Source organism: Rutilus rutilus, assembly GCF_951802725.1.
Source record: "Rutilus rutilus genome assembly, chromosome: 1".
NCBI lineage: Eukaryota > Metazoa > Chordata > Actinopteri > Cypriniformes > Leuciscidae > Rutilus > Rutilus rutilus.
In genome coordinates, this window is record NC_140209.1 from 19481719 (window position 1) to 19504808 (window position 23090).

Sequence of the window (23090 nt, forward strand, 5' to 3'; positions counted from 1 at the left end):
GCTGTGAATGAGTTAGTTTCAACATGCGTTCTGCTCTCACAGTCACTGTCACTTGCTGTGTACCACCTGATGTATTCTGGTGTGTGTATCACATTATATTAATAATTAAAAACTTCCATTCCAATTTATTAGCAAAGCTATTTGTGTCACTGAACACTTTTAACTAAAAATGTAGATTCCACAACATTTATAAAACTGAAATAGTACTTTTTTAAATAAAAATGTAAGCGCATTAAGTAAACATTCATAAAACTGTCAGTATGCTTAATTTACAACAATATTATTGATCTGTCTGCATTGACACCATTATATGAGAACTGAACTGAGCTGGACGATGACATCACTGTTTTCAGTCCTGCTGTATATATAAATTAACTAAATTAATAACTAATGATTTTTACAACCTAAATGACCTTGGACAATATGGACAATGACACTATTTTCTTCTAGAACTAAAGTAAAGCCCTAAATAAACAGTGTTGCATTATTTTCCTGTTATCTCTGTAAAGCTGCTTTGAAACCATCTACGTTTTGTAAAAAGCGCTATATAAATAAACATGACTATCCTCTAATTTGCTGCAAACAATTTTTTGGTATTTTGATAACTCATCTGCGAGTCGGGATCACAGCGCGTGGATCCATAAATATTATATATATATATAAGGGGTGTAGCGATATTCAAACCGAACCGAAAAACCGTGGTACACCACCCACGATACGTATCGCGATACTCTCATGGCGTACCGAGGATGCCCCGCCCCCTGCTGCCCCGGCCCAGCCCCGGCTCAATGGACCTCATGTCTTATGTGTACACAATGAATACAGCGTTTTAGCCTAACCACCATTAACACCCTATAATAGCAAGCTCCGTATTTTGTTACTTTGATCTTTGATCACGAAATTCAAACAATAAATGCTGTTTTGGTGCTCTTTGATGTGGCGTGACAGATCACTGTACTAGCTCCTCATTTAAAGCGGCAGTAAACGCGATTCTCTTCCTCAGTTACAGAATAAACATGAATGGACACCTGAAGGTATGTTAAAATATACAGTATACTTACTGAAAGGCATCATAACTTGTGTAATCGATCGATCAGTGTTTCAGAAGCGGAAAGACGCCAATAAAACATCTTAGTTTGTCACATAGCCTTATATTTACCTCAGGCAAGTCATTCAGTGCCCACAGCTTGTTGGTTCCTAAATGAACTCTTGCACTAAATAAATGCACTATATTAGCCTATATAATATATTTTACTTAACATGTTAATGATTGATAGCTTGATTATTTAATGTAGCCTATGTTTTAAATATCTGTCATGAAAATGACAGCAACTGTGAAAATATTTATATTTCAATAACAAATTAGAGTAGAAAACATAAGTTAATGAGAAAACTACCTTATGTGCAGTTTACATGTTTTCATACAATGTGTTTAGTGTTTATTATTATATCTAAAAATAAATAGTATCTGAAATTAGGCTAAAAGTCTAGGCTCTGTTGTTAATCTTTAAGGTTATAGTAATGTGTGGGCTCCCTATATAGTTTACAGCATTAGCAGATCTTTTTTTTTTTTTTTTTATCCTTGCGAAAAGTTTAATTGTAATTGAATTAATTTAAAGACAAAGACAGAATTTGTTCATTAAACCACTGTAAAAAAATTAAAAAAAATAAGCAATTTTAGCTTTCTAAACCCCCCACCCCACCGAAACGAAACGAACCGTGATGTCAAAACCGTGGGGCGTACCGAACCGTCAGTTTTGTGTATCGTTACACAGTAATATACACTGTGTATATATATATACACAGTACTGTGCAAAAGTCTTAGGCATGTTAATAGGAGGCCAGGGAGGAGATGACCCTTCAGGAGGCCAGAGCGGACCAGACAGTTCAGGAGACCAGGGTGGACCAGACAGTTCAGTAGACCATGGCGGCGCGGCCTCCATGGTCCTATCAAGGGACCTCCTGCCCCCCAAAAAAATTTCCTTGGGGGCGGCTATGGGGTTATGGGCAGGAACAGACACCGGCTCAGGAACAGGAACCGACAGCGTGGCAGCGGCCATCTATGCTGAGGGCTCAGGTTCAGGCGTGGCGGCGGCCATCTCTGCTGAGGGCTCAGGTTCAGGTGTGGTGGTGGCCATCTCTGCTGAGGGCTTAGGCGACGTGGCGGCGGCCATCTCTGCTGAGGGCTCAGGTTCAGGCGTGGTGGTGGCCATCTCTGCTGAGGGCTCAGGTTCAGGTGTGGTGGTGGCCATCTCTGCTGAGGGCTCAGGTTCAGGCGTGGTGGTGGCCATCTCTGCTGAGGGCTCAGGTTCAGGTGTGGCGGCGGCCATCTCTGCTGAGGATCTCTGCTGAGGGCTCAGGTTCAGGTGTGGCGGCGGCCATCTCTGCTGAGGGCTCAGGTTCAGGTGTGGCGGCGGCCATCTCTGCTGAGGGCTCAGGTTCAGGTGTGGCGGCGGCCATCTCTGCTGAGGGCTCAGGTTCAGGTGTGGTGGTGGCCATCTCTGCTGAGGGCTCAGGTTCAGGTGTGGTGGTGGCCATCTCTGCTGAGGGCTCAGGTTCAGGCGTGGTGGTGGCCATCTCTGCTGAGGGCTCAGGTTCAGGCGTGGCGGCGGCCATCTCTGCTGAGGGCTCAGGTTCAGGCGTGGCGGCGGCCATCTCTGCTGAGGGCTCAGGTTCAGGCATGTTGGTGGCTATCTCTGCTGAGGGCTCAGGTTCAGGTGTGGTGGTGGCCATCTCTGCTGAGGGCTCAGGTTCAGGCATGTCGGTGGCTATCTCTGCTGAGGGCTCAGGTTCAGGTGTGGTGGTGGCCATCTCTGCTGAGGGCTTAGGCGACGTGGCGGCGGCCATCTTGTCCGGAGACACTGGCTCGGCGGCGGCCATCTTGTCCTTTAAGACCGCATCATTTAAGTCCACCCCATGGCAGAGCTCACAAAACTCTTCAACATATTCCTCTGTCGGGCGATTACCTTGGCTGAGGCGGAAGAGACGCATTACTGGGTCCATGGTAGGTCTGGGTCTTACTCGGCTGCTGGATCTATGTTTGGCGAAGTTTTCTGTCACAAACTGCTCCGAGACTCGAAGGTGAGATCCAAATGTCGCTTTTATTATGGGAAATCCAAAGGCGTAATCCAAAGAACAGGCAATGGGTCAAAACACAGGTAGGCAGTACAAAAAAACAAGCAGGGGTCAGAGCCAAGAGAGTAATCCACGGAACAGGCAAGAAATCCAAAAACCAAGAGACAGGAAATCAGGGAAAATGCTCAGAGATGCTCAGAGATGCAGTGTAACACAAACAAAACTTCACAGAGAGTAAATGAGAGAACATGGAATAAATAGGCTGAAACTAAGATAATGAGACACAAGTGAGCATTCTCAAGGGCACTCCAGCTGGTGACCGTTACACATTTATTGCTAAAGGTTAGTAAAAATGATAAGATTTCAGAAAAAAGAACTGTTATTCAGATGTTTTGGCGTCTACTATTTTAGTTCAATTGGATGTTCGTTTTATTAATGATTTTGGTATAGTTCTATTATAGAAAATCTGTTAGTGTATCAATCATCTACTGTGTGAAACAACTGTGAGAGAGTCTGGAATATTGTATTTCTTCTTATTATTATTATATTTGTTGTTTTCTTTGTGTGTATATTTGTTTACTTATTTATTGAGAGTTAAGAAAATTACATTTGTTTCATGGTATTGAAAACTATGCTTAAATAATAAAAAAAACAACACAGAGAGGACCACTGAAATAACACAGTTTCGTCTCTCTCACTCTCATTTATTGCTAAAGGGAGTACTACACATACTAAAACTACTGTAGGTGATGATTACATCGTTATCATCAATATCAAACCAACATCATCTGGATGTGTTCTCGCTTGGCTTTTCCTGTCAAAAGTGTCTTAAAAACACAGTTACAGCAGAGAAAATATAATGTCTAAAAGTCAAGAGTCACGAGCCCAACTAAAGCAAACACTGATCTCCATGATGTCAAATGAATTAATAAAACATCAACATCTAAACCTCTGTTAATTCTCAAACAGAACTTTTTTAGACGTCTGACAGAAATAAAGTCAGTCTGGTCAGTAATAAGTGAAGCTGGTAATGCTGTTTGTGGAGTTGTTTAATCCTCCTCTGCTGAGATCTTCACAGATTTAATGTCTTATTTTATTTAATCTAAGGCTGTGGCTGAAATCAGTTGTGTGTTTGGAGAACGTTCTTATAAGAAACATCTGTTATCTGGCTGTGCACTCATACTGTGAAATAATAAAAAAAAGCCCTAAAAATCTGACATTTGACACTGAGAATGTCCTGTTGTCACAGGGGTTTGTTTGTAGTTTAATTTATTAATATCATAATGATCACTGAGATATACTGTGTTTCAGGTATCAGTGGAGTGGATGATCATGTGTTCATCAGTTCTGGTGAAAATGTCCGTCTGCCCTGTAATAATGCTCTTTCTGACTGCAAATCAACTACATGGACCTACTCTAACAATCATTCAGAGACAGTTGCACTGATTACTTTAGGGATAAAGAAGAAAGACACAGAGAGACATGAGAGACTGAGTCTGGAGTCTGACTGCTCTCTGAACATCAAGAACGTCACAGAAGAAGATTATGGATTTTACACCTGCCAACAATTTGTGAATGACACACAACAAGGATCTGATGCACGTGTTTTTCTGCATGTTCTTCATGGTAAGTTTATGATTATGTGGTAAATTTAAAATTCTCCCTTTAAACTCAGATGATGATTGAAGAGTCTGTGATTTGTGTCTTGTGTTCAGTTTCAGTGTCTCCATCATCATCATCATCATCATCTTCATCTTCATCATCACAGACTGAGATCAGTCCAGGCCGCTCTGTGACTCTCTCCTGTCAGTTGTATTCAGATACTGGATTCTCCTGTGATGATTGGGTTCAATCTGAGGGAGTTGAGCTGTTGTGGGTGAATCAGACTGGTGTTGATCTGAAGACAGACTCCAGATATCAGATATTATCATCATCAGATCAATATCACTGTAACATCACTCTGACTACAACACTCCTGAATGAAGACAATAACAGAGAGTGGAGATGTCAGTTTACTCAGAGAAATCAACTCAAGACCTCAGTCAGATACACTGTCAAGTATTCAGGTGAGAAAACACTCAGGGCCCTATTTTAATGATCTGAAACGCAAGTATCAAGCGCGAAACGCAAGTAACTTTGTGGGCGGGTCTTGGGCGCTGTTGCTATTATACCGGCGGGATAAATGACTCTAAAATCTAAAATGGGTTGGTCTGAAGTAGCTTCATTACTCATAGGTGTGGTTTGGGCATAACGTGAAATAAACCAATCAGAGCGACATCTCACATTCCCTTTAAGAGCAGACGCGCTTGTTCTATGGTGGATTGCTATTATAACGGTGGATTTGCCAGATGCACGCCAGGATCGGTTCACAGCCGAGGAGCTTGACGTTCTCGTCACGGCCATAAAACACAGAGAAGTGACATTGGGGATGGAGAAACACACCCAAATTAACTTCAGTTAAACAGGCGTATGATAATTTGGGTAAATGTGTAACATTGATTCAGACTAGGTTTTTCCTGGTCAGTGGCAGGAATTGTTTTCTAAACCTGCAAAATAGCATCAAGGAACTTTTGCGCCGGAACACGCCTCCTCTTTGCGCTGAACTGCCCCAGGGAGCGCAAATGTATTTCCTAGTTTACCGACGTGCGTCTGTGGAGAGAAAGGTCTGCTGTGCGCGGGTGCAAAATAGGAATGATACATGCGTCGGTGTACAGTCAATTGCGCTGGGTGCAAGATAGGGCCCTCAGTGTTAGAAGACTTTCTTTTAGACGTGCTATATATAATGATAGATATTGCTAGAGTTATCTTGTGTGTTAACTCATTAAAATATATGATTGAAATCTACAGGTATGAATCATCTGAACTAACATTCATCCTTTACAGCTCAAGCTTCAACGACAGCAGTGAATCCAGTCCACATCACACACTCTCAGGATCCCTCAACTACAAACACACACATATCTAAAGGTACATCATAACTGTCTTTCTCACCTCAGCGCTTTGCAGTGGCTCTCAGATGCAGTTTTCTTCTAAAATCAGTCCCTAGATATATAATTGATTCCTCTGTGACGACATTAAAAGATGGAGAACTGTGTGCAAAGTAATAAGTTTGCCAATGTGCTCAAGATGTTTTGGTACACTTTATCACTGATAAGTTATTAGTTAATGATGAGCTAATCATTTACAAAAAATGACTATATATTTATAAATTATTAATAAGTGATATGCTAAAATTTTATAAATATTTTGTTAATTTAGTTATAAGTCACTTATAAGTTATTAGTTATTTATGAACTAATCATTTACAAAACATGACTATATAATTATAAATTATTAAAAAGTGGTATGCTAACGATTTACAAATGTGTTGTACGTATACTTTATTATTAAACACATGTTAGACACTTTATTTTCACTCTTGGAATATTTTCTTAATTTTTATTGAAAATAAATGCCTTTTCGATCTGATATGTGATTGGAAAATGGAGTAGAGCGAGTTCTGCTTGGGTCAATTTGAATCAACTTTCTGCCACTGCCTTAACCCTACACTATTGCTACTGTGGACCATCCAGCGTCTAACGTCATTTTGTCTGGCCCAATCAGACATCAGTGGGCGGAGTTAGTGTAAATAGACACTTCACTGTGATTGGCTGAACTCAAAGTAGAAATGGTTTCATGTGTTTACATGTTTAGAAATGTTTTCAAACCTGCCCTGTTATAATGATGAATGAACACAAACCATTAATGTACATAAATGTCTAACAATCACTTTATATTGATGATCCAGAATTCAAGGTCCAGCACATGTTCATCATTTCTGTGATGTGCAGCTCAAGTATTATGTGATGATGATGTTTTGTTTATATGATGCATTATGTGTTGAACTGCACTAACAGACGTGATCCACAGATCCAGGAGAAACTGAAGTCAGTGTGACTGCTGGATTAATATACAGAGGTACGACACGTTCATTTATACTGACAGCTTTATAACATTAAACTATCAGTCAGTCTGTAAAAGCTTCATCAATAACTGTTGATAGTTGAATACCCTTGACTTCAGTCATGTACAGTTTCTCTTCTTCCTCTCATGTTTCCTGCAGTGATTGTGATTATTGTTGGGATCGCAGTGTTTGCTGCTCCTACTGTGATTCTTCTTCAGATCATCTGTTCAAGAAGAGCTGGTGAGTTTTGAGCCGCACAAAATCTGATGATTCACACTCATCTGTTTTTATATTTATAAAATATGATACAGTTCAGCAACATCACACGACCAAGTGTGCTTAATACCATCACGATTGAAAATGTGACACTGATTTCATATGACAGTTCAATAAACCAGTAATATTAAGTCACTTTCCTTTTAGTCGAAATATTGACTGTTTTTGTTCTATTTTAGCAGCGAAAATAGTTCCAATCCAAACAAAGATCACAGCATAGCGCGTCTCACAGCAACACTCAATCTTGTTCTGAATGATTCAACGTTTTGAATGAATCGGTTGAGTCAAAGATTCAATGACCCACTCATAAACATCTAGGCTTGTTCGACTTGAACCGGCGATGCACAGACCGATGAATGACATCAAAGTACCGCGAGAGAGATTAGAGAGCAGATGCTCCTTATGCTTTGAATCGCTTCCGCATGATTTGCTTAATAAGACCGCTGATCGCCTGCATTTCCGCCCTCACGATCGACAAACCAATCAAACCCTTTTATATGTGATGCGACCTGGGAAAACCCGTCGGATGTCGTGCTGGTACGTTTTCAGTAAGATCTAAAAATAGATTGAGTGCCAGTTTTGTGTTAAAATTGGGGTTTCATTAAATTACTATTCTATAACATCTGGTCTATCATCTCTGAATATATCTTGGCAAAATTCACTAGTTTAGTGCAGAAAAATAGCAATTTATAGTAGCAAGCTAAAAAGACTGTTTCTCTTTAAGAACACACACAGCAGAGGTGCAAAAAAAAAAAAAAAAAAAAAAAACACCCATAGCTCTCCTTCTCTTAACACTTCAAAGACAGTTCACCTATCAAAATAAACCACATACCATACACACTAAAAACTCCTGGGTTAAAAAGGGACCAACTAATTTATGGGTTATTTCAACCCAGAAAATTGGGTTATTCTTTTTGACCCAAATTCCTGGTTAAATACCTGACCTAAATGTTGGGTTTAAAAAACCCAACATCTGGGTAGAAATAACCCAAAAATTAGTTGATCCTTTTTTAACCCAAGAGTTGGGTCAAAAATAACCTAACTTTGGTTACTATCCCAGTATGCCTTATTTCAGAAAATAAAACTTTGTTTTACATTATGTTACACACTTCAAGCACTTGTACATTTTTATTGCATTAAATTAAAATCTATGTGAAAAAACACACACTTGGACATGTTTATTTTCCTATTTATTTTAGGTCACACTGTAATAACAATATTAGAAATAAAAAATAGAAAAATAAACAACAATTCTCTGAAGAGCCTCAAAAAAAAAAAAAAAAAAAACTTTGGGGACAAGATTTTTGATAGTGTCCTCATCAAAGAGAAGAAATGCCTCCTCATCTATGTCTTCATCTGAAAGACAGAAAACAAGACAACATGAGTATTGTTAATAAGTTGAGACAATTGTGAACCACTCACCAGACACTCTTTCATTATCAAGCTAACAAATAATCACTTTTAAGGGAATGCTGTGGCTTTTTTTTTTTTTTACGTGGCCCAAATTGCCAGTTAACTAATGTGGTTATTTTGCAGCATTACCCATTTTGTGTGAATGACAGTCTATACTGTCCATCTTTTCTTTCATTAACAAGTGTAATGACATTAATGCAAAAGTGAATATCTGTCCCATTCTTATGCACAACAGCTTAAAGACAAGGCACAAGTATCTTTTAGGGTTATATAGATATGCATACCCCACTATCGAAGAAGTTGTGACTTTCACAAAATCGTGCACTGACACATTTAAGCCTTATTAAAGAAAAATGTTTAGGTATAGAGAGGTGATATAAGGGCAATAAGAGTAAAATGCTCACCTCAGCTCAGACAGCCGCCACTCAGTTAGCTTATCAGCGACAAAGCTGTCCATTCAAAATGACCTGGAGAAAAACATAGCAATATACAGTAGAGGTTAGCAACAATTCGAAGACTTGACCCGCTTCTTTAACTCTCACTACTTCAGCCAGTAGAGCACTGTATAATATGATAAGCACGGCTCAGCTGGTAAACATAACTCAACTATTGTGTTGCCTCGTCGCTCTGTACTGTAGCCACGGCTAAAGGGGGTCGCACACTGGACGAAAAGCGCAGCGTCGCGTCGCGTCTAGGACAACTCGACGTATCGCACACCGGACGCGCACTCTCTCAGTTTATGACTGCGCAGCGCCATGTCTTTAAAATTCAAACACATTTTCTCTATGAGTGTACACACACCGGCGGCACCATCCGGCGTCTGTCCATAGCGCCCAGCCACGGCTCAGGACTGTGTTCAAAATCCTGCCGCGCCATTTACATAGTTTTATATTAAATTGACATTATATTTGTCTCAAATCGTCATTGATGTATATTCTGACCTTACCATGTGCTGCAATATACATTTAGTTTTACATTAATTCACAGAAATGTCCTATAGCCCTTAAGCCCTATAACCCAGAAAATGGTTAGTCTCTGAAAAAATAACCCATACTTTTAACCCAACACAAATAACCCAGAAAAAAATTTTTTTTAAAGAGTTTTAAGTGTGTAATAAAGGTATATCAATGTCCATTTCCCGCCAGTCCTGTGTAAACTACAACGGCACGCAAGTTTTTTTTTATTTTTATTTTTTTATCCAACGTTATCGTGAGATGCGGAGCGGAGCACAAGAGAACAATGGAGTCTGAAGTAGCTGCTCGCTTAAAAGATCTTGCTCGCCTCTCAATCGTCCAATTTCAAAACGGTTTTCACAGGATGAATTTTGAGTTCATAAGCCTTTGAATGATACCTAATCTATGAGGATTACTAAAATATGTGATATGAAAAAAAGGCAATAAAAAAAAAAAAAGAGCGCCAATCGTCCAACTAGCAGGACGAGACAGTTAATTAAACCCGTTTTCTCAAAATTCCGTTCCTGAAAATCATAGCGATCAGCCGACTTCAGATAACCATAACTTTTGTTACCGACAAACGCTGAAATAAAAAAAACTGATTTGGAAAAGGTTCGGAACCAGCTTTAATACGGTATCAACACCTGTCATCTGTAAAATTTCACCATGTGGTGGGTTTACCCAGATCACATCATCACATATATATATATTTTTTTTAAACAGACCAAACTCATTTTTATTTTTATTCAGGAGTTATAAAACGATAAAAAGTGACTCACAAGGCGGGCCAGGCCCCCAATGCCTGTCCATGGCGCCGGGACTGAAAACACATACGAGAGGCCAGTGAATGTTTTATTTTGAATTAAAAGCGAGGTCAGTCAATGGTTTTATTTTGAATTATACAATGCCTTTATTTTGAATTAATCGAGAGGTCAGTGAATGGCTTTATTTTGAATTATACACGAGTGTCACATTCACCGTCTGTCATCGTCTTGTCAGCACTACACTACCCAGAATCCTCTGCCTTCATCACCTTCACCAGCACATCATCATCACCATCACCTGTGTTCCATTATCATCTCCAGCACCTGTTCTCTTGTCATTAACCTTGTGTATTTAAGTTCCTTGTATTCACTCCTCTGGGTTGGGTTATTGGTGTTTATAGCACTCTGTTTCGAGTTCTCTCATTTTTTAAACTCCTGTAAATAAACTATTGAGTTTAAAGGAGTCATAACCTGCAATTTTCACTTTTCCACGAGAATCAATGTATGTTATGATCGACTAACGATTATACACTGGCCGGGAAGCCGATATTTAAAAGTGAAGCGTTTGTTTACCTCAGGGTAAATAAACCAGCGCGCGTGCACGCGCACTCAAATACGAGATTTTGATTTCAGCTCCCTCTTGACGTCATGAGGTAGTAGGATATACCATATATGGACACCGCAGCAGGAAGCCCGCACTTCCCCTCTCCCCCTCATAGTCAGTTCAGTCGAGAAAGATGGAGAAACCGAGTGCACACCGGACTTGCTCTGTGGTTGATTGCCATAAAAAACATGTAAATGTGTTTTATCTCCCAAAATCGGACGAAACTATCAGGGACCAGTGGATGAAATTCATTTTTAATGACGCTGTCCCAACAACCCTTTCAACTGGCGTGCAGAGCCATATAGAGCGTCCACGACAGCCAAAACATCGCATTGATCTCGCGAGACAATAATGCCTTCAGAAATAAGGGTAAAAGTAGGTCTGTGTTTATTTTTTTTCCACTTTTCTTTTTTAGAAGGGCCTGAAAGACTATAATACAGCAGTAGGTATCCAATGTAATACTAGGTTATGACTCCTTTAAGTATCTTCGGCTGCAGTTTCTTCCTCTACATTCAGCCCGAGACGTTACAGCGAGGTTCAGTCAATGGTTTTATTTTGAATTATACAATGGTTTTATTTTGAATTAAACGAGAGATCAGTGAATGGTTTTATTTTGCAGGGAGGAAGGACTTGCAGAAGGAGGACTCTTTTCTCCCAGAGGAAATAGAGATGCCTACAATATTACAATAAAATATGACAATAAAAATATTGGTAAGTTTTGAGCAAATCTGCAACAATATTTAAAAGAGAAAAAAATTCTTGAGGATTGTTCATTTTTTTTTTTTTTTTTTTTTTTTTTTATTCTCAGAAAAAAGAGGGGGAAAAAATTCTAAGCACCCTGAAGAAATAGTGACACCATCAAGTTTAGATTAAAATATTTTTACAAATAACAGCAAGCATTATTTTCATTTATATGGATATTATGGACATTTGCCTACAGTGTTCAAGGTCATTTTCTTGAGGTTTGTATATAAACTGCTTTAAATATAATATAATGGACATATTCAGACGTGTGTAAAATCTTCTCTCTGTTCTGTGTGATGGAGCTGATTTGCTCGTCTTCTGTTCCTGTTTTTAGCTTCTTCTTTTTATTTTTAATCTATGCCACTCATTTTCAGTAAATCCATCTGCAATTGTTTATTATGTCACCTTTCCTGAAATGTATGACTCTTGAGTTTTTTTTTTTTTTTCTTTTTTACTTAATTATGATTATGGAATAGTCTGTAGATTATGTAATAATCACCATTATTATGGTCATTTGAAGAGATATATAAACAAACAAATTACTTCTCACTTCATTTTCTTTTGTTTTTTTTACTTGCTAGTAAATAGTTTTTTGTGTCAATGCATCTTTAAAAATAGCAGCCATGAGTCTCGTGTGTCATATTGTCATTCAAAGAGTTTATGCAAAACTGTTTTTCTTGTTTTTAAAAATAATTTTGTTCTCCCAAAAAGATTTTTTTTTTTTTTTTCTTTTTTTTTTTTAGCAATTTCTAACTATTAAACATTTTTTAGAGCTTGACATGACTAGTAAAAATGTTATTCATTATAGAAATCTCGATTACTTTGTAAGATTTGATTACGTGAAGGTGGAGGAAAAGCTTGGCATATGTAACAGCAGGCCAGACTGGTGATGCTTTACACACCATGGCAGTGTTGCAAGCCTTTTAAGCCGACTTCCTGAAGGACCTCAGTCAAGGCAAGGGTGTAATCATATATGAATGTGCTTTACAGAAATAGTCCAGTCATTTTATTGAAAAAAGGTTGAAGAAATTGCAACAGAAGCAAACTCAACTGATTTTGTATCCTCAATATGTCCTGAGTAAGGAAAAAAAAGCCCCGAAGAATCCCATTAGGGGAAAGCTTCGAAAAAGGCCCAAATGTAGCCTATTCATACGCCTAATCATTCTTTTTCTTACGTGAATAGGGTAAAAATGTTACCCTATTCAAAGATCAAAGAGTTGATTACTTACTTCAAGACAAACAAAAAATGTATTACAAGTTTTTTGAAACATGGACAAACGGTGCATAATCTAATTATGTATGTGCTAATTTGCATAAATACCACAACAGATCTAAACATTGGGTATAGCCAGGTCAAAATGTTGTTGACACATAACAGTAAAATACTTAATGTTAAGGTCTTAATGGAACCCATTTAGGCTACCCATGAGCATTATTACATTAGAGGCAGGAAGAAGTACTTTAGAAACCAGCCTTTATTAATTTTTAAGATATGGGGTTTGGGGCTGGGTCCGTGGGACTGTTTCTGGGGATTCACTTTTTATTTTACCTATCTTTTGTCTTCTGCATTCTCCTTACCATTGTCTCCTGTTCTTCCCTCAGACTCGTCCCCCAGAAACAGTCCCACGGTGTCTTTGGGGCTTTTCTTTTCCTTACTCAGGACATATTGAGGATACAAAATCAGTTGAGTTTGCTTCTGTTGCAATTTGTTCAAGGTTGACCCCCATTTTGGATTAAAATGACTGGACTAAAGAGGAGAATGGACATTACTCCACACACGATTAGATAGATTTTTCCTGTCTCACTCTCTCATTTGTCGCCCCTACAGGCTGGGTGATAAAACGATAATGATATGTATCGCGATAGACACGTAATCAATATCAACAAAAGATTCGGTAGATAAAACTTTCTCCAGAAATTCTCTCCATGGCTCTGGCCCGGATTCATCACACCGGCTCAGTCTCACACAAAGCCCGCCCTTTTACCCATATATGGATTGGCCAGAAGGTGGGCGGGGTTAGGATTTCGCAAGATTTTCAAAGATGGCGCCGCCCATACCCCCCATAAACGGCCTCAAAACAGTTCTTCAGAAAGTCTATGGGTGACGTCACAGACGCTTTGTCCATATTTTTTACAGTCTATGGTGGTGACACGCTAACAGCCAGTCATGTACAGTATGGTTGTGCCCAGAGCCCAGAGAGTGATAAGTGGAAAATGAGTGCCGCAGCGAGCGAGGAAAATCTTGATAAAACAGGAAACGTCAGCTTGCCAGTACACTCTCAGAAAAAAAGGTACACGGTGGTACAAATAATGTTCCTCAAAGAACAGTTTTGTACCTTTTTTCAAAATAGTACCTTTAATGGTACAGGAAAGACCACTGACCACTGATGTTTTGGTACCTGTTAAGGTACAATTGAAATTAAGGTACATAAATGTTCTCACATCAAGGGTACAGTGATGTGCCAAATTACTGTTTCATTCATGATTGGTTGCTGTGTTGAGTTTTTGGCATAGCAACAAGACACTGATTGGTCGAAATAGCTTTAGCCACGGAATTTTCCGAACTGACAGTGGGAAGCAGGCTAACTTTACACAACTGCAGCGCGGTCGAGAGTTTTATTTGATCAAACTTGAAGACGAAATTTAAAGGTGAGTTCTGATTATTTTTTAGATATATTTAGTTCACAAGTCTAAAATACAAATGTTTCAGCCACTTAACGTTAATTTAGCGAGTTAAATTAGCTTTGCTCCAAATGCTTTTTAGCCATTTGACTTGTATAACGTTAAGTTACACTTTTTATTTTTTTTAATGCAATTATAGACTAGTATTAAGTCATCACGTGTACAATATATGACGTTTGTTCTTCATTATCCACTATAACTGTTAAATGTTAACTTTGCTATTAGGCAACATGAAACTGATTGCCCAAGGTTGCTGCAGCCGTTACTGCATTTTCAAATAGACCGGAGAGCGGGAACTTCGGGAAGCAGATTACGAGCACGAGCACCACCACAACCATGGCTTCGCCCTCTTTATCGTCAGAAGTACTTTAGTGGCTGGACTCGAATTATAAGACGAAGAGAAGAGGAAATTCAAAGGTGGGTTTTATGTTTTATGTTTAACCAAATAAAAATGTATAAAACGTTACAGCTACTCAACATGATAATAGCGAGTGTAAATAGCTTAATTGTACGAATCCAGTCAGTGATATTAATGTTAGCCATCTGCAAATATATTTTAAAGCAATTGAGTTTCTGTGTCGTAAGTTCACATTTAATACATTATTGTTGTAAATGAATGCTCAACCAGAGGTGCCATGCTGGTGTACTTTACATTAGTCCACAATACTGTATGTGGTTTTGGAACAACGTGATTGAACGCCAACGAACAGTGCGCAGATAAAATCACTCGTTCTGTGTTTAAATTAATGCGATTACCTGATTCTGTCCTAAGTCATATACATTAATTTTATCATAGACCTTTGTTGAAACTCAGCTAATGTGTTTTTGATTTTTAGATCATGATGGGGTAAACTGTTAGTGCTGGTCTCACTGATCACACATCTGAAAGTCTTCCTGCGTCCTCAGCTGAGGCAAGTATCAGTACAATGTGTTATTTGAGTTTCTTAATCTTATGATATTCTTTTTTCTGATGAGGTTGAATTTATATTTCTAAGACAAAATGTTTGCCATAATGACAGAGTGATGTCAATCTTGATAAAGCACAGTAACTGCACTTCAAATGAACTCTGAAAGATTTCTGTCACTTAACTGAAAGTATATTCACCTAAAACTCTGACATTCACAAAGTATGGTAGCATACAGGTACCAAATGTCAATATGAAATGTAACATGCAAAATGACAATGCAATGTGTAAAATGGCAATGTATTTCTGTATTTGTATTTATATTTACATTTTCTATATGATATGTGCAACATCTGAAGCAAAAAAAAATATTCAAAATCAGTAATATAATAATTTGCATTACTACACTAGCTTTAACATAAAATTAAAACATACATTTGAAAATTTTATAAGTTCAAAAATAAAAAAATAAAATGTATTACAGAAATTAGATGTTTAAAATGTTCAAGCAAATATTATAGCAAAATTATAATTTAGGTTATTTTTCCTAGTTGCTTTTACACTCAAAGTTAAGGCACTTTATGCAATGATCGTCTCGGAATCCTTTTTTTAAATCCAGATTGAATTTTGCCACGTTCATCGCGGGTATTTAATAAAAATGCAATCATAAGTGTCTTAACTGAGTGTAAATGCAATTAAGAAAAATAGCATTTAAATGATCATTTTGCTACAATTTTAGGTTGAACATGTTAAAGGGTTAGTTCACCCAAAAATGAAAATTCTTTCATCAATTACTCATCAATTACGAGCTTTCTGACCCCCCATAGACAGCTACGCAACTACCACTTTGACGCTTTAAAAAGTTCCTAAAGTGATTGTAAAACTAATCCATATGAATTGAGTGTTTTAGTCTACATTTTGTTCTTCCTTTGTGATGAACAGGTTGAATTTAGGCTTTTATTCATCAATTCACATCAGATACGGTAAACAGAAGCTCTAGCATGTTCGCTTGACATGCGAAAACAAATGAGGTTCATTCTCGTGTGTTGCGCAGCATGTTTGAGAAAGAGGTTTGTTCTCACGTGTCAAGCATGTTCGGTTGAGCTTCTGAAATCTGTTCATCATATAAAGCGATCATGTCTCTTCAGAAAATTTTAACTACGGTAAACTGCTCGATTCAAGTGGATTGAGCCTTACGCTCACTGGTGTTTTAAGCCCCCAACGTAGTCTTCCAGGCAGCACTGCATGGAAGGCACTCCCCGCCCCTGAAAGTTTCAGCCAATCACAACACTGGTGCTCAAATTGAACTTCGAGCGCCAACGAGCGATCTTGATTCGACTCAACTTGGTACGGTAAGTTGCATAGAGCAATATTCTAAGAAATGTTCATAATTCATAATTCATAATGGAATGCTTTATTATAAAAAAAAAAAATTACTATGCTTTGAAATATAGCCCACACTAGCTGCTAGGGATTTTTCTTTGCTGAACGGACACCTCAGCTAGCTAGCTAACTGTAAACAGATTGCAATGGTAGATTTTAGCTAACTGTTTTAAGCCAAGGTTAGCTCAAATGCAGTCAACCTGTTCAAATAGCTGGAAGTGGTGAACATTCTATTTATTTTGGCAAGTAGCCTACTACTTACTTATCCGTGCAGGACAGCTACTTAGTAATGGGGGCAGCAGTTAGCGCTAGCTATCTTCCAGGCAGCCAATTAATTTTTTGGGGTGGTTGTAAGACCGAGAAGTGCTATGTGTAGTGCTATGTTAGTTAGTTCTATGTCTCCCAGTCTGCTAATACAGCTACAAGACCACATAGTTTTCAGTGAGCTGCCCAAAGGCATGGTTGAGTGGGTGTGTTTCCAAAACTCCTTTAGGCATCCAGTTGTTGCTAGAAACGTTTTAAGACATGCTTAGACATGTGCTCGTAATACTTGGTAGCTCAAAGGCAGCTGTTTGTTGTTAGAAAACTGGAACGCATTCAGATAGAGCTAGATAAAGCCAGACTGACTTCTAAGCAACTTTGTAATACTGACTTACTCTGAGGCAGCCTGTTGAAATTTAGATAACTCCAAGGCAGCTGTGGTGATGTTTTAACACTGGGTAACTCAAAGGCAGCAAATTATTCCTAGATAACTGGAAGGCATCCGGGATAGACCTAGATAAAGCCAGACTGACTTCTAAGCAACTTTGTAATACTGACTTACTCTGAGGCAGCCTGTTGAAATTTAGATAACTCCAAGGCAGCTGTGGTGATGTTTAAACACTGGGTAACTCAAAGACAGCGTATATTCCTAGATAACTGGAAGGCATCCGGGATAGACCTAGATAAAGCCAGTCTGACTTCTAAGCAGCTTTGTAATACTGGCTTACTCTGAGGCAGCCTGTTGAAATTGAGATAACTCCAAGGCAGCTGTGGTGATGTTTTAACACTGGGTAACTCAAAGGCAGCGATTTATTCCTAGATAACTGGAAGGCATCCAAAATAGAGCTAGGTACAGACAGACTGAATTCCAACTAGCTTTGCAAGGCTGGTTACCTCTGAGGCAGAGTGTTGCATTGTAGATAACTGGAAGGCAACGCAGACAAGGTCTTTGTAATACTTGGTAGCTCAAAGGCAGTGGTTTGTTGTTAGATAACTGGAAGCATCTTTGTAATACTGGCTTACTCTGAGGCAGCCTGTTGAGTTTTAGATACAAGGCAGCTGAGGAGATGTTTTAACACTGGGTAACTCAAAGGCAGCGATTTATTCCTAGATAACTGGAAGGCATCCGGGATAGACCTAGATAAAGCCAGACTGACTTCTAAGCAACTTTGTAATACTGACTTACTCTGAGGCAGCCTGTTGAAATTTAGATAACTCCAAGGCAGCTGTGGTGATGTTTTAACACTGGGTAACTCAAAGGCAGCGATTTATTCCTAGATAACTGGAAGGCATCCAAAATAGAGCTAGGTACAGACAGACTGAATTCCAACTAGCTTTGCAAGGCTGGTTACCTCTGAGGCAGAGTGTTGAATTGTAGATAACTGGAAGGCAACGCAGACAAGGTCTTTGTAATACTTGGTAGCTCAAAGGCAGTGGTTTGTTGTTAGATAACTGGAAGGCATCCACATAGAGCTAGATAAAGCCAGACTGACTTCTAAGCAGCTTTGTAATACTGACTTACTCTGAGGCAGCCTGTTGAAATTTAGATAACGCCAAGGCAGCTGAGGAGATGTTTTAACACTGGGTAACTCAAAGACAGCGATTTATTCCTAGATAACTGGAAGGCATCCGGGATAGACCTAGATAAAGCCAGACTGACTTCTAAGCAGCTTTGTAATACTGGCTTACTCTGAGGCAGCCTGTTGAAATTTAGATAACTCCAAGGCAGCTGTGGTGATGTTTTAACACTGGGTAACTCAAAGGCAGCGATTTATTCCTAGATAACTGGAAGGCATCAGGGATAGACCTAGGCTAGATAAAGCCAGACTGACTTCTAAGCAGCTTTGTAATACTGGCTTACTCTGAGGCAGCCTGTTGAGTTTTAGATACATACAAGGCAGCTGAGGTGATGTTTTAACACGGGGTATCTCAAAGGCAGCGATTTATTCCTAGATAACTGGAAGGCATCCAGGATAGAGCTAGGCACAGACAGACTGACTGGGCTGGTTAAGGCTGGTTATCTCTTGAGGCAGGGTGTTGAATTGTAGATATGTATTTTGCTAAGTAACTATAATCCAGTTGTTAGATAACTGAGGCATGTACACATACAAACCGACTTCTGCTGCTTTGTAAAACTAGCTTCATCCACTTGTTAATTTCAGATAACTGCATTTTAAGTAATTGTCTTCCATTGACATAACTATGAGGTAGCCACATCATTTGAATTATTTGATATTTAACTGTATACCCTTCTTACCCTACTGTTTTGCCTCTCTTTTTATCATGTAGGTCTATTTATTGGAAAAGATGCCTGTGCTCACACGAAGTAAGGGTAAACCTGAATACATTTTAGGGTTATTCTAAATTACAATATCAATTTACCATTTTTAGAAATGTACATCCATTCTTTCATGATACATTATTCTTCAGTATTTGCATACCATAAATGTCTATGCATTATCCCTTACATATAATGACAGAAATGTACTAAACCATACCTTGTAATGTCCTCCAGCAAAAGCAAGGAACAGCAAGCAACATGATTCAAATGGAAGTAAGTTAGCAATTCTGCTTATTAACACAAACAGCTCGCTCACAGGGTAAGGGTCTTCTTTGACTTTTTGATTTTTCATTGATAGAAACCCTGTAAATTAATCTAACTCACTATTTTTAAATTCATTATCTCACCCATCAATTAATTAATTCATTCATCTACCATTTTTGTCCATCCATCTATCCATACTTTTACCAGCTATTCATCTTTTTTGTCTTTTTTTTACTTTCAAGGGCCAGTGAAACGGTCCAAAATCCAAATATTTCAAAGATCACCTCTGGTGACCACTCCACTGGCCCTCCAGCCCCCACCCCCTGTCTCCAAGGACACCCCAGAACCATCTGCTCACCTGCCCCAATACCACCTTGAAGATCCCCAGGTTGCACAAGACCTCAAACTACATCCCCAGGGTGCACAAGACCCCGAAACAGATTACCAGGGCGCACAAGACCCCGAACCAGATCCCCAGGGTGCACAAGACCCCGTACCAGATCCTCAGGACGCACAAGACAAGACACACGAATTTCGGTGTGTGCCAAGCCTTCTAAAGGTGTGCTCTGGTCACCGTGCACACAGGTAAGAGTTATGTTTCAGAGATAAACATTTAGGCTTAATATGATTTTTCTTAGCAGCAGAAAAAAAACTTTTTTTATCACATTTGGTTTCATAACAACAAAATAGCATCTAGCATCTGCTGGCATGATGATAACAGGAAAGTTAATAGGATTAAAGTTAATTATGGTACAGACAAATGGAGCTCGATAGAAACAACACATACCGCTCTGGGCTTTCATAGGAAAAATAGAATGTCTGTAATTTTATAGAACAACCTGACAATGATTGCCAATCACAAGTTTGCAAAAGCATCTCTACTGTTTTAATTTCTGGGATTTAGACTCATCACTCATTGGCCTCTGTTTTTAAATATGTCTGACAAAGGTACCCTGTATCTGTGGAGGAGGTGAAGTGGAGGACTGCTCCTCCAGAGATGATGTCTGTCAATACACTGACGTCACTCCTCAGAATTAATAAAAATGAAAAAAGGAACCTGAAGGAGGAGCTGAAGAATGTGGGAGTGGTCCCTGGGCCTGTCACCCAGGTGACATCATTGTGCACCAGACTGACAGAGGGTACAGTTCAATTATTAACAGTTTTACATTAAATTTGGTTGCAAAGTTGGTTATGTTGCTATGTAGTTGTAAAAAAATGCACTTTGACATAACAGTGTATCGAAGGCTGTGTTCATTCTATTCACATTTATTTTCTGTTTTACCTTTTGTTATTAAAGGGGAAGCAAAGGACCTTTGTCAGTCGGTGGGTGTCCTTGCAGCCAAGGGCATCAACTTTGAGGCAGTGACCATGCCGATGACTTTTTATCACTTTTTATCACTTTTACTCAGGACATGCTAGCTGGCAACAAAGGATTCCATTCATTGTGCTAAGCTAAGCTAGCGCCGACCCTGTCAAACTAAAACAATGCATGCACTGAGACAAATATGCATTTTTCCACCTATCTAAATGTATGAAAGAATGTGAATAAGCCCTATTTCAAAAAACGGTGGAGTGTTCCTTTAAAACAGCACCAGAGAATTCACACTGGAGAAAAACCCTACAAGTGTTCACACTGTGACAAGAGATTCAGCCAGTCATCATCTCTGAAAACACATGAGAGGATCCACACTGGAGAAAAGCCAGTGTGGAAAGTTTTTCTCCATTAAAGTTCAACTAAAGCCCTATTCGCACAGGATTAGTATTACCTAGGGACCTCCGGTAATTTGTAATAATCGCAGAGGTCGTCTGTGATTTTTATCCCGTGCGAATCTGCCATGTCTGTAAAAATGTATGTAAAAATTCCCCCGAAAATGACCTACCGTATTTCGGCCAACACAGGGGTCCTCTGATAATACCAGTCCCGTGCGAATCCCCATGTCTGTGTTTTGGTCTGTTTTTCTGTGAGCCTATCGTTTCCTAAAGAACGTAATAACCATTATGGGCCGTTTCACAGTCCATTTTACGTCTGTATTAAAACTATATTTAAAATAAAATCTCTCGATATGCCCTACTCCAATCCGATTATAGTTTTTCTCCAATTAAAAACTATGAAGTGCTGCAAAGGAGAAAACAAACTACAGTAAAGACGTGATCCGGAAGCTCAACTCGGACCGTTGTCATGGAAACGTCAAATTAAGCATTTTGGCGCAACATGGAAGCTCTTTTGGAAAGTTTTGACGCTTTTTGTGGTAGTGTAACTTAGTAGTCTGTATCGTGGAGCATTTCTTTGTCTCACACGGCCTCTAAAGACATCCATCCTGTAAGTAACTTATCTCAAGAAATCAAAGTGTGAAAGAGTAAAAATAATATAAAATTAAATAAACCAAATAAAATGAATAGAAGAACAATAAGTCTATCGCGACATTTCGGTTTTTATAATACCTTCTTCAGACAGGCAGGCTTGTTGTAAATATGGACAAATACAAGAAAAAGAAGATATATTATATATTTATACAATAATATGATATTCTATAATATATATAATATATTTCTCTAATAAATTGGTTTTAAATACGTTCTTTTTTTGAATTGCAATACTGCAACGCGATCTTCGTTTCAGCACGTTCAGGTAGTGAAGTGTGAATGGGTGGGCGCACGCTGTAAAGTCCGTAAAACACACAAATATTTATTTGCCCGTGTGAATGAGCCACCAAAAACACAGACGTTAGGGGGCAATTTCTTAATTACAGAGGTCCAGGGGTAATACTAATCTCGTGCGAATAGGGCTTAAGGCTACACATAAGGATCCACACTGGAGAAAAACCATACAAGTGTTCACACTGTGACAAGAGATTCAGTTATTCATCATCTCTGAAAACACATGAGAGGATCCACAGCAGAGAGAAGTGTGTAATCAGTGTGGAAAGAGTTTCTCTTTTAATAGTCACCTGAAGATACACATGAAGATCCATACAGTGGAAAAACCACATCACCACAGTCTGAGATCACAGTTCATCTTTATGTGCTGAGAAGCAAAGTGTCTTCTGTGTAAATTAGTCACAGCCAAATCACCCTGTAGCTCAAGACTGGTCGCCCACTGAAGCTAAGCAGGGTTGAGTCTGGTCAGGATCTGGATGGGAGACTCCTGGGAAACTAGGCTGCTGTGGAAGAGGTGTTATTGAGGCCAGTAGGGGGCGCTGCTCACCCTGTGCTCTGGCTGGATCCTAATGCTCCATTATAGTTTAATAAGCACCATCCTTCAGATAAGATGTTAAAGGAGGTCCTGACTCTCTGTGGTCATTAAAAACCCCATGAAACTTCTTGTAAAGTGTAGGGGTGTAACCCGGTGTCCTGACCGAAACCCTCCTTTGACCCTTATCAATCATGGCCTTCTAATAATCCCCATAGTTCTCAAGCTTTAAATTTCATCACTAGAATAGTATGTGTGCTGTCTGATTTAACCTTGCCACGCAGGTCGCACATGTGCACTAAATGTGTTTTGCAGTAATCAGTTGTTCCACAAGGTGGCAGCACTGGTGATA

General features: G+C 39.0%; 1 protein-coding gene and 2 long non-coding RNA genes across 5 annotated transcripts in view; all 3 read left to right on the top strand.

Moving 5' to 3' along the window:
- Positions 1-11739, top strand: part of LOC311292572 (uncharacterized protein) — a 36836-nt gene extending 25097 nt beyond the window's left edge. The window contains exons 2-7 of one of the 3 annotated variants that reach the window (XM_084412295.1): positions 4387-4701; positions 4791-5141; positions 5959-6042; positions 6985-7032; positions 7178-7258; positions 11648-11739. In XM_084412295.1, the coding sequence (XP_084268421.1) occupies positions 4387-4701; positions 4791-5141; positions 5959-6042; positions 6985-7032; positions 7178-7258; positions 11648-11718 (950 nt within the window). In that variant the 3' untranslated portion in view covers positions 11719-11739. The remainder of the gene's footprint in view (positions 1-4386; positions 4702-4790; positions 5142-5958; positions 6043-6984; positions 7033-7177; positions 7259-11647) is intronic. The other 2 variants (XM_084412296.1, XM_084412294.1) reach the window with 2 other exon arrangements.
- Positions 11740-13405: 1666 nt separating this feature from the next.
- LOC311303929 lies at positions 13406-15494 on the top strand. The gene is made up of 3 exons (XR_014629849.1): positions 13406-14421; positions 14680-14871; positions 15291-15494. It is a non-coding gene; the product is annotated as an uncharacterized lncRNA (long non-coding RNA).
- Positions 15495-20559: 5065 nt separating this feature from the next.
- Positions 20560-23090, top strand: part of LOC311292919 — a 205673-nt gene continuing 203142 nt past the window's right edge. The window contains exons 1-2 of the long non-coding RNA XR_014627848.1: positions 20560-20687; positions 20846-22828. This is a non-coding gene — a long non-coding RNA (uncharacterized lncRNA). The remainder of the gene's footprint in view (positions 20688-20845; positions 22829-23090) is intronic.